Source organism: Anthonomus grandis, chromosome 11, assembly GCF_022605725.1.
Source record: "Anthonomus grandis grandis chromosome 11, icAntGran1.3, whole genome shotgun sequence".
Lineage (NCBI taxonomy): Eukaryota > Metazoa > Arthropoda > Insecta > Coleoptera > Curculionidae > Anthonomus > Anthonomus grandis.
Window position 1 is genome coordinate 24,097,670 of NC_065556.1, and position 14,596 is coordinate 24,112,265.

Sequence of the window (14,596 nt, forward strand, 5' to 3'; positions counted from 1 at the left end):
ACAATTTTAACAATAACTGCATATTGCATTATTCGGTATCTTATGAGATACATTAGCCGATTAAGGCTTAAATAAATAAATGTTTTAAGCATTTTTTAAAGAATTTATTCATTTGATTCGTAAAATTTGACTACATGCGCCCCCGTACTATTTTGTTAGACCTGAATCACAGCCACTCAAGCGGCGTGAAAAGTTGCACAGGTCCGGCCTTAAAGTTTATTTGTATTTAAAACTTTATTATTCGGGATTTTTGGGTTTAGTTTTATTAGGTGAGAAATTCAGGATAGTTGATAGCAAGACTATTTTTAATTTAACTATAAGATTTAAGTACGTAAAATCAGTTTAACCAAAAATTTTAATTTTATAAGTTTAGTTTTTAGCGTCATCAGTAGGATGTTTCTAACAAGTGATGAGAGAATAGGTGGTACGAATTACTTAGGCCCATTTATTCTGTGGATTAAGGCATTAAAGATTTACTTTTTGATACAAAATGGTAAAATGTTTTGGTTTATCTTTAAATTTTATAATTTTCTTCTTTTGGGTATTGAGATTTATTTTTATTTGGTGGTTATTATTAACGGGGATTTTGGCACATTCAATGTCCTTTATTATTGTTTTTTTTTAAATTAATACATATTATGATATATTATACTCATGAAAACCCCCATCTCTATATTTAGTACCAACATCTTTGGATAAAAAGTAATTTTGTAGTCAGAAAAGTGGAAGTACATTTTTTAAATAGTGTCTAGCTGTCTATATCTTATGTGTGTAAAAGACACAAGTTTTACTTATAAAAAAAACACACTTTGCATCCTGAATTTTAAATCAACTATTTTAAAGGCGATAGACCCATCCTTAAAGATCTCTTTAAAAACGCGACGAAAGTAATACAAAAACGGCCCAAAAATTTATCTGGATACGGCCCCGTAATCCTCAAAATCAGTGGGATCGAGAGAGATACACAATCACTTAACAGCTTAAAGTAGGAATCGCCAGAACATAGGTGTTTTATCTTTGTTTAATAGACTAGCTAAAAAGAGGTGACAGTCTGGGAGTGCTGCAAGTGTTTAAAATGCTTGGATTTTAGTCCGCGGTAATTTTTTTAATATTATTTTCTTTTAACACATTTTCGAAAGAAAAATAAAAAATAGTGTACAACATGGGGTTTTACGTATATTTAAAATGATTTCATAAATAAATTAGATAAAATTTTACCATTTAAACATGTATATCATGCGACAATAAATACGACATGGACGCATGGACTATTTAGTGCGACACATCAAAGATTCTAATAGATCTCTGAACTGGACTTTATAAGAGCCTGTATATAAACAGTTAATAAAATAGCAATTAAAATTTTAGTCAGTTTTACATATGTATAGCTCTAAAAAAAAAAGAAATTTAGTTCGCAGAAGAAAGTTAAAAAGGAAAACAAAACACAGGCCCTCTAACCAAGAGAAAAAATAATGGAAAATAAAAATGGGAGACACAGTCCTGATGCATGTTCCTATTATCGAGTGGTATGCTGATGACAGGCATGTAAAGAAAACTGCCAAGTAACCGAAAGCAATGGGGTCAATTTGTCGACGTTCCCCGTATGTTTACCTTTAGTGCATCCGTATTTGGGGTCTTGCTTGTATCCTGGGGGACAATATTCGCATATCGGTTTATGATCTTCGACTCTACAAGGGGTATTTTCGGGACAGTTGGCCGTTTCGCAGGGATTCTCGCATCTGAATGCCCTGCAGGCCTGATCAATGGGGCAGCCGTTATCTCTTAAACAGATCGAGAGGGATGGACTGCAGTTCTTCAAGCATATGCAAACTGGTTTATGATTTTGAACGTCACAACCCTTATCTGCGGGACAGGGCGCCGGAGAACCTTTACAAGGATTCTGACACAGTCTGTTTATACAAGCCTTATTGCTTGGACATTGGTCGTTGCTAGTACACTCGGCCTTTTCTGGACCACACGAGATTTCTCCCCTCTCGTTCACCATGAATCCGTTCTTGCAGACGCACGTGGCTCTGTGGTTGTGCACCTCGCACTTCTTATTATCCCTGCACTTGACGTTCTGAGTCTCGCAAGGGTTGTGGCATTTGCCAGTTCTCAAGTCACAAGCCAAATTATTCTCACAATCTGAATCAATGAAGCAAACGGCCTGCCCCGCTGGTCTCGGTTGGGTTTTCAAGCAATTGGGGTCGGGATGACACGCGGTGTTTGCGCTACCGATATAACAATCGGGGCACGAGCACCTGGGACGGTGCTGGATCGTTTTACAGAGGGCGTTCTCGCCGCAAGCGCCCCTAAGGCTACAGGGGTTTATACATTGGAAGTTGAGGCAAGCTTTTTGGTCCGAGCAGTCAAGATCATTGTTACATTCGGCTGCTACAGGGTCATCGCAGGAAAGAAAGAAAGCTTCGTTTAAAGAAAGAATTTTTCGCACGTGTCTATAAGCTTTATTTGTATGATAGAGTGCCACAACCTTCGCCAATAAAAGCGCAGCCAATCCGCACAAGGTCATTACGTCTGCGCATTCTTTTTCATTCTAAGTTTGTTGGGAGAATGCGCATTAGGTAACTCAAGTGCATCGGTTTGTACATAGTCTGTGACCCAGCGTAGCTCCTGGCATACACGACTGGCTAATTTCTTTCTTGAGTGCCGAAATACCAGTGCAAAAGAACTTCATAGATAGACCCTTAAGTTAAAGAGAGAACCCCAATCTTTTACCGATTTTAACTTAGATTTGTTATTGCCAGAGCATTGGTTTCCATACCCAAGACTCAAGTTGGCCAAATGTGTATAACCAAAGGGGGAGAAAGTATACTCAAAGTCAAAGTCTCACAAATCAAACGTCTATTAAAAAGTTACGCGTTTCGCCGCATTAGAGCATCATCATACCTATCTAAATACAAAAAATACACACTGACTCACACTAACATAAATTAAAATATAAAATATAATATGTATACAACATCGTGTACCGTTGTTGACATAGTGACATATATTAGTCAATAACGGTACAGGATGTTGTAAACATATTATATTTTATATTTTTATTTATGTTAGTGTGAGTTAGTTTGTATTTAGATAGGTTTGATGATGCACGAATGCGGCGAAACGCGTAACCTTTTAATAGACGCTTGATTTGTGAGACTTTGACTCTGAGTATACTTTTTCCTCCTCTGGTCATATATCTAAGTCTGTTTGAGAATAATGGATGATTATTTTGAACAAACGTGTATATACTGAGCGCTTAAAAATCTCCCTCCCTTTAAATTTTTAACGGTGTTATAATTTTAACTTGTGTGTGGCAAAGTTTTACTCTTTAACGTAAAAATTTTACAATTAAAACGTATACACGCCTGGTAAATTCCTTGCTTGAAAACCGAAATACCCATGCATTAACATGCAATAAAAAATCATAGACAGACCGTTACGTTAAAAAAAGAACGACAATTCTTTAACGACTCCCTACAATACGCTACACGTCGGTAGATAAAAGTTGCAAAACCTGTAAGATCCTCTTATAAACCCTTATTAAAACATTAAGTTATTACATGTATTTCCGCACTCAAGACCTCAGTTTGCCATGCGTGTATACAGAAACAAAAAGGTAAAGATTGCATGGCACTCTAGTGCTAACAAAGACACAGCTCATAGACACAGTAAGAAACAAAAAAAAATATCACACACAAAAACAAACACACATTCATACGCAGCATGCGGGTGGGAGCAGGACAGTCAGAAGATGAGAGAAATGAAAGAGGCCATCTCTCAAGCTGTGCGAGTATTTACAAGCATTTAGGAAAGAATAGATTAATCAAATGCTAAATTTACATGAGTAAATCGATGTGAGAATGCTCCTTTCATAGTTCCCAATCTGACATATCGTCTTAAGCGTGATTTATGCTGTTTAGTATAAATCAGACTTGGTGCAAGCATACCGGTCCTGCGCGCAGCCGCACGCCATTGATGGGAATGTCATTTTAACACAGGGAAGGAGTTTCACGATTTCGCCTTGATGGGCTTAATCGTAAAAAACCCTCCTAAGTAAAAAATAAATAAATATGTAACAAAATCGTCTAAAGAAAGTACCTTATTACATTGTGGAATGTGAGAAAGTATCATTTATGACATTGGTGGTATAAGTGTGTTTTGACAGGCAGATTGGAACCCTGAAGTGTACATTCCACATGACATTTTTTAATCAAAATAAGTATATACATCGCGTAGATATTTTAAATTTCTGAGACCTTAACCTTTAAAGACTTACTTTCGGATTACACTGCAAGCTAGAATTGGCATTTTTAAAACTTTAAAGTGTTTTGTACATTTCATATACGAATTTGCTAAGGAGAGACTATCAAGTTAAGATATAATTATTGTGATTAGTAATGGAGTATTTATGGTGACTTTGAAGTTAAATTTGCGTATAAAATAATATTTTTGCAAAAATACCTTTTCTTATTTGAAGTGAAATGACCCTTTGTAATTTTAAGTACGATCCTGTCGCCTTATTACGCACATATGTGGACTCTCGTAAAGGTGCGCAAAGCGGAGAATTGAGAAAGCGGTACGACAGGACCGCAATTAAATTTTTGCTCATTTTAATTCTGCTGCCTGTAAGAGGCGTATCCTTGAATTACTATTTGAGCTTCAAAATCCCCATGCAAATGCTCTTAAGTTAGTGACAACGTTTTTTGAATGGGCTGTAAAATTAAAAAATAATATCCCAGTCATTAAGGCCCTTAAACACAAATTATCTTTTTTAAGGCAGTTTCCTTAGCAAATCGCCGGATGCCAACAAAAATACAATAATATAAGCCTGTTTTGTACTGTATACACATTAATCCATAAACAACAAGCGCATAAAGAATATATATATAACGAAAACAATAACAAATGATTGTACGAGCATTTGACACTATCTTACCCTTACGGCACTCTTGGTCTGGTTGCCCGGAGAATCCGGGCTTGCAACGACAAACGAAGAACGCTTGTTCCCTTATACATTCCGCATTTGTTCCACAACCTTCTGTTCTACAATCCAATGCACTTCTATCTTGGGAACCTAAGAAAGTCATATTTGATAAATTACATTCAATCTCACTTTAGTCTACTTACATTCAATGGTAGGATCTCCAGCTTGCTTGTTTGAAGGGCAAACACATTGCGGTTTTCCGCTAATTACTTTGCAAATTGCTCCAACTCCACACAAAGTGTTCTTGCAGAGTTTGACGATTTGCTCGTCACAATCGCATCCTCTGTAGGCGTCACCCACACATCCAGGGGCACATGAACATTCGAAACTTTCATCGGGAAGGTCTTTACATTTGGAATTGTGACCGCAAGGGTTCTTTAGGCACGCTTGGCTACTTTCCGGCTTGCATTCTACTTGAGCATTACCGACATAACCAGGTGGACATGAGCAAAATGCTTTTCGATCAATTATTTTGCATTGGGCGTTAACACCGCAGGCTCCCTTTTCGAGGCATGAATTAATACATACACCGTCCGAGCCACATTTTTTATTTGGTTCACATTGATCGTCTGATTTACACTGGTATGGTGAACATAAGGCAATTGGGTCTCCTTGATACCCATCTGGACACAAACAGATCTTTCTATGCTCAGAAACTCTGCATAATGCATTCTTGCCACAAGCAAAGGGCTGTTTGCATTCATTAACACATTTACCCTTCTTGCACGCCTCTGAACTAGCACAATCGCCATCAGTTCTGCAGCCAGGGATACACGCTCCGTTTGTACAAATTTGTCCCTGTGCGCAGCCGATTTGCGCAGTACATTTATTTCTGCACTGGCCACTCACGCAAGTTTCTCCGCACGCGCAATCGGTGGATTCTTGACATTTCTTAATACAGTAGCCAGCCGAATCACATTCGCAATGATCGTTGCATTTGGCTACTGGCTGCGTGCAAGATATAAGAGGATCCCCAAGGAAGTTTGAGGGACAACTGCAGTGAGCAAGGTGGTTTTTGACGTGGCATTCGGCGCAAGATCCACAGGTTGCGGAGCTGATACAAGGATCTGCAGATAAATAAAAGATAATTATTTGAATATCGATATTAGACCGAAAATTCCGTTAGAACTCCTCTTAATTGTGAGAAAGAAATAGGTATGTTGAAGAACCTGCTAGAGGTCAATAAGTAGAATTAAATATACAAAACAGTCGCAACTTTTAACTAAAAATCTTCGGAATATTTTGCTCTAAAGAAATATTTAAGCCAAAGAATCAGTATTAATCAATAATCACTAGAAGCCCTCCGGACTGTGTTTTATCGGTCTTGGTCATAATCAATAGGTCTGTTTCAAAATTTACTAAATCAAACCGACCAAAAGATCCTTACCTTGGCATTTGCTGTTGATGCAAGCATGACCCTCAGAGCAAACAGAATCATTTCGACAGCCCACAATACACATTCGGTTTTCGCAAATTTGATGTGCAGCGCAAAAACTATCCGAATTACAGATGCTCTGGCAAGTGCCTCTGATACACCTTTCATCCTCAAGGCAGTTTTGATCTCTGTAAGTTTTGAGATTGCTAGTTAAGAGATCCTTTACAGCCAGTTAACTTTACTTACGTTTTGCAGTTAGCTTCACAAAATCCTTCCAAACAAGACTCATCCGAGTTGCAATCTTCAGATTGACCACACGCTTTCATTAGTCTCTTACACGTTTCAAACGCATTGCCCTCCAACTGTTGAGGACATTCGCAAGTTTTCTTGTGATCGGTCATAGTACATTTGGCGTTAGTACCACAAGCAGTAGGCGAGGAACAGGGATCCACACATTTGTTATTTACGCAAGACTGATTCTCGGGACATCCTGAGCTCGCCCTACAGCCAATAGTACATTTAATGCCTTCGCATATCTCGCCGCTTCTACAGTCGTCGTCCTTGCGGCAGATCGGTTTGCAGACACCGCTTTCACATCGTTCGTTATTGAAGCAGTTACTATCCGCCAAGCAGATGCTTCTGCAGAATGAGTCTTTACAGATGTAGTTGGTAGAACAGTCACTATTTTGCCCACAAGGTTCCGCTGGTGTTCGGACGCAAGCCACATTGGCTGTAGGGTTCGGCACCAATCCCTCGCCACAAGAACATGTCGCCCGGTGATTGGAGACTGAGCACTGTGCGTTAGGTCCGCAAGTGTTTTCAAGACAAGGATTGATGCATTTGTTATTGATGCAAGATTCACTACTTCCACAATCGTCGTCCCCATGACAGCCGAATATGCATTTGTTTCTTAGGCAAATATGGCCGAGGAAGCAGTCGTTGTCTACGCGGCAAGTCAGCATGCAGTCTCCTTTAAGGCATTTTTCATTGAAGGCGCAGTCGAGGTCGGATTTGCATTGGGGCATGCAAATATGCTCTTTGCAAGTTGAGTTGGTCCCACAGTCCAGGTCTGAAGAACATGATGTTGGCACTGAAAGAAAATTATAATTTGTATAAATATTTCACTGGCAAGTTAAAACAACATCTAACACATTCTATCTTAAACTTACATCTAATGCATTCTACATCATGATGACCTGTAAACCTTTCTGGACAGCTGCACACCTTCTGATGGTCTGATACTTCACAGTGAGCATTAACACCACATGCCTTGGGTAGTACGCACGGGTTTAAGCAATGTCCTTCTAAGCACTGTTCATCTGTCCCACATTCTTCGTGCCCTTTACAAGGGGGATTACAAACATTTCCGTAGCAATAAGTATTGGCTGGGCAATCATGAGTGGTTTTACAGTTCACCAGCTTGGGTCTACAGCCGTTCACCAAGTCTTGAGCATTTCCTTCGTAGCCGTTCCTACAAGTGCAATGGCCTCGATGGTCAACCGCTATACATTCAGAGTTCGGTCCACATTGTGTACTGTCGCAAATAGTTTTACATTTATTTGTTGCTTGGTCACAAAAAGCGACTGCCGGACACTCAGAGTCTTTGGTACATTCAACTGCCGGCCTGCATCCCTCATTATAGGGATCTCCAATGAGCCCGGTTGGACATTGGCACTTAAATGAGCCGTGCGAGTTGCTGCAAAGGGCTTTAGGTCCACAAGGTTCGTCCAAACAAAAGTCTATCAGGGTACAGCCTAAGTGAGGATCGCCAGTGTAACCTGGTTGGCAATAGCAGACTTGCTTGTGCTCCTCTGCAGAACATAAAGTATTCTTTCCACAGGGGTTGTGTACTAGACAAGCAATCTTGCACATATTTTGGTCGCATAGCTTATCGGTGGAACAATCTTTATTTTCCTCACATTCAACCTTTTGACACCCAGTCTTTTCATTATTTGGGTTTCCTTTGAAGCCTGACTTGCAGACGCACTGGGCACCGTGTTTCTTGGACTGGCATTCAGCATTTCGTCCACATAAGACTCCTTCACATGCATCAACACATTCCGGCTGGCCTACAGTATTGGAAATACAGCGTTCCGTAGCACCACAGTCATGGTTGGCTCTACAGCGCACTTCTTGTTGACAAATGTTATCTTGGCAGAACTGAAACTCTGGGCAACTGGAGTTAGTCTTGCATGTAGGTTGGCAGTATCCCTGAATGCAAAGTTGATCTTTAATGCAATCTCTTGAGGATCCGCAGAGTGATGTGCAGATGCCATTGTAACAGTTGAGACCTTGAGGGCATTGTTTATCATTTGCGCAATACCTTACGGCTATGCAACCCAAATGGGGATCTCCAGTAGTACCGGCTTGACAAGTGCATACTGCTTGATGATTTGTTGCAAGGCAGTCAGCGTTCTGGCCGCAAACGTTAGCCAACGAGCATGGATCGTTACAAATCGAATCGACACAAATTTGATTGCCAGCACAATCATTATTGCTAGAACACTCGATTGGTATGCAGTTCTGTTCAGCGTCTTCTCTAGTCTTTTCTGGACATTTGCAGGTTGTTTTATGGGCAACTGGGAGGCACAGAGCGTTTTTTCCACAAGAATTTGGTGCCTCGCATGGGTTTCTGCACGTTTCGTTGTCACAATATGCGGAAGATGGACAGTCCGAGTCTTTTAGACAGTCTCCTGGATTTCTGCAGCCGGTAGTTATTGGATCTCCTACAAGGTTTTCTCCGCATATGCACGAAAAGCTACCTTCACTATCGATACATCTAAAAGAATATTTAATTTATTAATATGATTAAAAACTATGAATAATTCAAAACTTACTGTGCGCTTGGATGGCAAGGGCGACTTTCCGCACATTCATTAATGTTAACGCACTTATCTTCAGATAGACGATAACCATCTGAACAAATGCATACAGCATCATGCTTTTCTGAGAGACACGAGCCTTTGCCGCAATCCACAAAGTCGCAGGGATCTTAAAATAAGATTACGATTAAAAATTTGAGCATTAATTATATAACGATTCAACATACCTAAGCATTTATTCGAATGAGCATTGCAAAACTTATCGTCAGAGCAATCATCGTTTTCAATACATTCGACCTTAAAGCACCCCAGCGTCTTATCGAAAGGATTTCCTAGATGTCCAGGTGGACAAGCGCATGCCAGTTGATGATTAGCAACTGCACATAGAGCATTTACTCCACATCTATCGCATGGATCTTGGCATCTATTTCGTTTGCATATTAAGTTGTCTGGACAGTTTTTATCTGACCTGCACTGGCCTGGACCAGAACATCCAGTACTGGTATATGGATCTCCAATCATGCCTTCTGGACAAATACATTTATAAGAGCCATGGTCGTTTTTGCAAATAGCGCTATGATGACAAGGATGGCTAGCACACTCATCTATATCAATGCATCCTTTTGGACTCATTGTGAAACCTGCACCACATCTACATGTTCCCTTAAGGCATACTTGTGAGTTTTTACAGTCGCTATCAGCAGAGCATCCAGGCTGGCACACTTCCTCCCTGCATATTTCTCCTGTCAAGCAGTTGCCGTCTCCAAAACATACTTTTAAGCAACCTTTATTAGTGCATCGTTCTCCGATGGCACAGTCATTGTTTCCTTTACATTCAAAGGTGCACTGTTCATTAAAACATGTGTGGTTTACTGGGCAGCGATGTTTTTCATCGCAGAGGGCAGGAATTCTTATACAGCCTTGCTGAGGCGTTGGATTGCCCTCAAAGCCTTTTGGACATGAGCAAATTGTTTGGTGCTCTTTACGGGAACATATGGCATTTGGTCCACAAGAATCTTTTGATTCGCATGGATTAACGCATTTGTTGTTGATACAAGCTTCACTGCTTGGGCAATTCTTATCACTTCTACAACCTATTATGCACATTCCTTCGATGCAAGCCTGGTTGCTATCACACTGACTATGGTCACTACATTTTGTAACGCATTTTTTGTTCAAACAGCTTTCACCTTGCGAGCAATCGTCATTATTTCTGCATACAGGTCGGCATTCTCCTTTGTGACAGATTTCATTTTCACAATCGAGGTCCGAGTTACACGTAGTGAGCAATCTTAGACACCCTCCTTGGATAGTTTCTGAAGACTTATATCCAGTGAGGCAAGTACATGAAGCTTTGCGTTCAACTACTTTGCATACTGCATTCGGTCCGCAGGATTTCACACTGCAGGGATTGGTACAATTGCCTTGCAAGCAAATTTGGTCTGATGGACAATCCTTGTCGCTATTAAGACAGTTTCCTTTTGGTCTACAGCCAGATACCAAAGCGTCTCCAGTTGTTCCTTCTGGGCAAACACATTTATATCCTCTTTGGGTAGGGTGGCATTCAGCAGTGTTATGACAGGGATTCGATTTGCAAGAGTCTACCAGGACACATTCAACTTCCGCTAATGGATTGGCGGTATACCCTGGTGGGCACTGGCATGTTGCTTTGTGATCTTCTCCGATGCATACTGCATTAGTTCCACATGATTCCTCATCACATACATCGAAGCAAGTGTGAGTCATTCGATTGCAAAGCTGATGACTTGGACAATCGATGTTGTAAACGCACGGCACCGATTGGCAACCCGTTAAGGGATCATTGGGGTCACCAATGAATGATCCTGGTGGACATTGACATTTTGGTACATGGTTGTTTACAACACATATTGCATTAGGTCCGCAGTTGAGCAAGTCACATGCAGGTATACAAGTAAATCTGTTTTCTTTGATGTTTTGCTTGCAAGTGTTTTGCTCGGAGCAGTGCGCATCTGAAGTGCATTCATCTTGCTTTATTAGTTGACATCCGTTTCTATCGTTAGGATTTCCGCTATAGCCATCATAGCATTTGCAGTGGGCATCATGGGATTCTGCTACACAAGCTGAATTATTGGGACAAGTGAACTGAGCGCAAATGGATACACATTTAAGTATTCCTAAAGCATCAGGAAGGCAGGACTCTATAGGCTCACAGTCTGTGTCATGTTTACACTCTGGCACTGATGGTTGTTCGCATAGCGATGTAACTGGATTCCACAAATATTCATCTTTGCAAGCGCATGTCGGATGGCCAGCGACGTCAAGCTTGCATGTTTCAAAAGATCCGCACGCCACCGTTTCACACGGGTTAATACACTTCTGGAATCCTTTACTATCAATTCCGCAAATGGTTCCGAATTTACAGTCACTATCTTCCAAACACTCTTTGGGACTGGTACGTTCCTCAATTTGACAGCCACTGACGAGGTCTCCAGCATTTCCTTTGAATCCACGATTACACAAGCATGAAGTTCTGTGCTTTGAGGCAACGCATACTGCGTTGGGGCCGCATTGAGCCTTGCTGCAAGCATCAACGCATTTTCTTACACCCTTACCCAATTGGAAACAGATTTCCTCGTTGTTACAATCATTATCGCTTGCGCATTGGCCTTGAAGAGTACAGCCAGTGTTTGGATTTCCAGTATGGCCAGGTAGGCAAACGCATTTGCCATTGTCACAGGTGGCTTTGGGACCACAACGTACTGAGTCACATACGTTCTTGCACTGACCTCTTTTGCAGGAATACCCTGGGGGGCACAGTAGAGTTTGACTGCATTGGCAATTTTCTGGTTTGTTGCAAATGCCTCCTTGTACTTGGGAGCATATGACAAAAGGATTACCAGCGAAACCTTCCTTGCATCTACAATCATAGCTGCCAACGGTGTTGATACACACGGCGTTTTCTCCACAAACGTCATTTTTGCACTCATCGATATCTTTGCATTCGATGAAAGCGTTGCCGCCAAAGCCGTGTTTGCAAGAGCATTCGATTCCGTTGAATGTTTCCTGGCAGTCGGCATTGGTGCCACAAGCTGATGGTGAGCATCGTTCTTTTTCTTGTGTTTTGGTGGTACGACAGGATTCGTATGGGTTACCAGTGAGGCCTGAGTTGCAAACACATTGATTGGACAGAAAGCCGTATTCGCAATGCGCGTTTGTACCGCAAGTTGGGTCGCATATCGCACCAGATTTTGCTGAAACATATAAACTGGTTAGAACAAAATCATGTGAGATGAGCAAGTGACATACGAGGCATACAAATTACATCAGGGTTTCCCACTAAATTATGGTCACAGACACATTTGTTGGTTTCTTTCATGCAATGAGCGCCAACTCCACAAATAACTCCTTGGCATCTTTGTTTGCAGCGTCCGCTAATACATACTTTATCGTCTTCGCATGGGTTAGTTGATGAGCACGCGTCCTTGGTGCAGCTTCCACCTGGGAAGGGATTTCCCATCAAGCCTTCTATACATCTGCAGGTGGGCCCGTCATAAGTTAAAAGGCACTGGGCACCGGGGGCACAAGAAAATTCGTCACAAGCTAAAAATACATATTTTATTAAAATGAACTTTAGAGTGATGCCAGATAACACAGGACATGCCAGAAACATACCATTTATGTACAATTTATGACCAAATGTTTCCGAGATTTATCGTACATTCTAGCGATAATTTTTATTAAATATTGCTGGTATCGTTCTCATATGACCTCGTAGAAACATTTTAATAATTCATTTTTACACGCGTGCGTGAAAGATGTAGCTGACATAAAATAAAAAATCAATATGGCATCAATGCAAATAATTGTATAACCCCACCGGCATGTCACATCTTTACCCTATTGTGACTAACCAGAACAACCATGTAGGCATTTGGCAATAACGCAAAAGTTGCATTTAGAAATAAATAATTTTTTTTGTTAGAATTAATATTTTGCTTTGATTGATTTCTGTTAAAAAAAATTAAAAAAAAAAGATGTTATGGTGTTTATATCATTGTGTATGTACATTGTTATATAATGTCAGGTATTGAGTTAAGTTCTTTATTAGAATTTATAATTTGTTTTACTTACATTATTTGTTATTACATTATTGACTTTATTTGCTTACATTAAAAAAAATAGGAAACAAAAAAAAAACAAGCAAACATTTGCACATATGTATTTGGGTTATATCGAGTTATTGTTAATTAATTTATTAACCATGCAAAGATTTAATTTAAGAAATAGGTACAATTTATATTCTTGTTATAAGTGTATATATTTTGTTTTCCATAATATGGGGATATATATTATGTTGTTATGATTGTATAGATGGTTAAAAAATATATATGTTTAATTTTTTTATTTAGGTGTGTTTGTTACATAATGCTTATAGAAGCAAAAAAAGCAGGTAATTTTTTCTGAAGTAATAAGTTCAGAAATTATAAAAATTATTATAAGAAAAATATGCTTTATACCTGCAACAATTCTATATGTACATAAAAGTTCTCATTAATACCAGGCCTTCATAGCAACATCTTACAGTTTACAGTATTTAATTTAGAACGTATTGTAACAATTTTTATGCGTTTTAAAGCGCTTTGTTAAATTTGTTTCAATTCATCTATAAATAAAATATTTAAAAGACAAATTAATCTTGTGTTTTTCTATTTAAAATTTGCTTCCATACCTAGGGTGCTAATTTATAATTATTGGTAAGTATCTATATCTAAAGAGCTTGAAAGTCCAGACTTGAATGTCTTAAATAAGCAATTTTTTGAGAACTAAATTTAAATCAAATATTATTTTAGTTGATGTGTTAATTCTTAAAGAAAGTGATTAGGGATGTCTGAGATATGCAATAAAATTTTTTTTTCAACTTCAAAATTAACAACAAAGTATATTGTTAATTTTAAATAAAATAATAAATAAAATTCTATTTAAATATATTTCTCATCACTTCTCAGTTAACGCATCAACTTCTGTAATTCTGTGACAAACTTCAAATATCGCGCAATAGATCAGGTTTAAATTTCCCGCCACATGCCACCCAAGATGGTCGCCCCCATTCTTGTCATCAAGATCAATGGAATTTGTGTCTGATCATTAGGCAACAGGCATTTCTCTATATTTGTGGTGGTGATGCGACAAGCTGGTGCAAACGTGTTTTAATATTTTAAAAGAAGTATTCATTTATGGTTTAATATTTTAAATTTCAACGGTGTAATTTCCTCGTTTGTTAATTGGATTAATTGTAGTAGTTGTAAGGGCTTAAAATGGGTTTACTGATTCTGCGGATAGGAGGTAACCGCTTTTTTATACCGCTAGTTCTAATATAACAAAAATATATATATTTATGTAAGATAGGTGTAATTCTTCTCATTTGTT

At 39.2% G+C, this 14,596-nt stretch overlaps 1 protein-coding gene across 3 annotated transcripts in view; it reads right to left on the reverse strand.

Moving 5' to 3' along the window:
* LOC126742219 (uncharacterized) overlaps window positions 1–14,596 on the reverse strand; it is a 256,857-nt gene that overhangs the window by 92,609 nt on the left and 149,652 nt on the right. For all 3 annotated transcript variants that reach the window (XM_050448830.1, XM_050448829.1, XM_050448827.1), the window contains exons 14-22: window positions 12,476–12,769; window positions 9,415–12,420; window positions 9,203–9,356; window positions 7,535–9,144; window positions 6,612–7,455; window positions 6,378–6,553; window positions 5,134–6,057; window positions 4,943–5,080; window positions 1,612–2,394 (exon numbers count right to left, since the gene is read on the reverse strand). In XM_050448830.1, coding sequence (XP_050304787.1) covers window positions 1,612–2,394; window positions 4,943–5,080; window positions 5,134–6,057; window positions 6,378–6,553; window positions 6,612–7,455; window positions 7,535–9,144; window positions 9,203–9,356; window positions 9,415–12,420; window positions 12,476–12,769 — 7,929 coding nt within the window. The remainder of the gene's footprint in view (window positions 1–1,611; window positions 2,395–4,942; window positions 5,081–5,133; window positions 6,058–6,377; window positions 6,554–6,611; window positions 7,456–7,534; window positions 9,145–9,202; window positions 9,357–9,414; window positions 12,421–12,475; window positions 12,770–14,596) is intronic.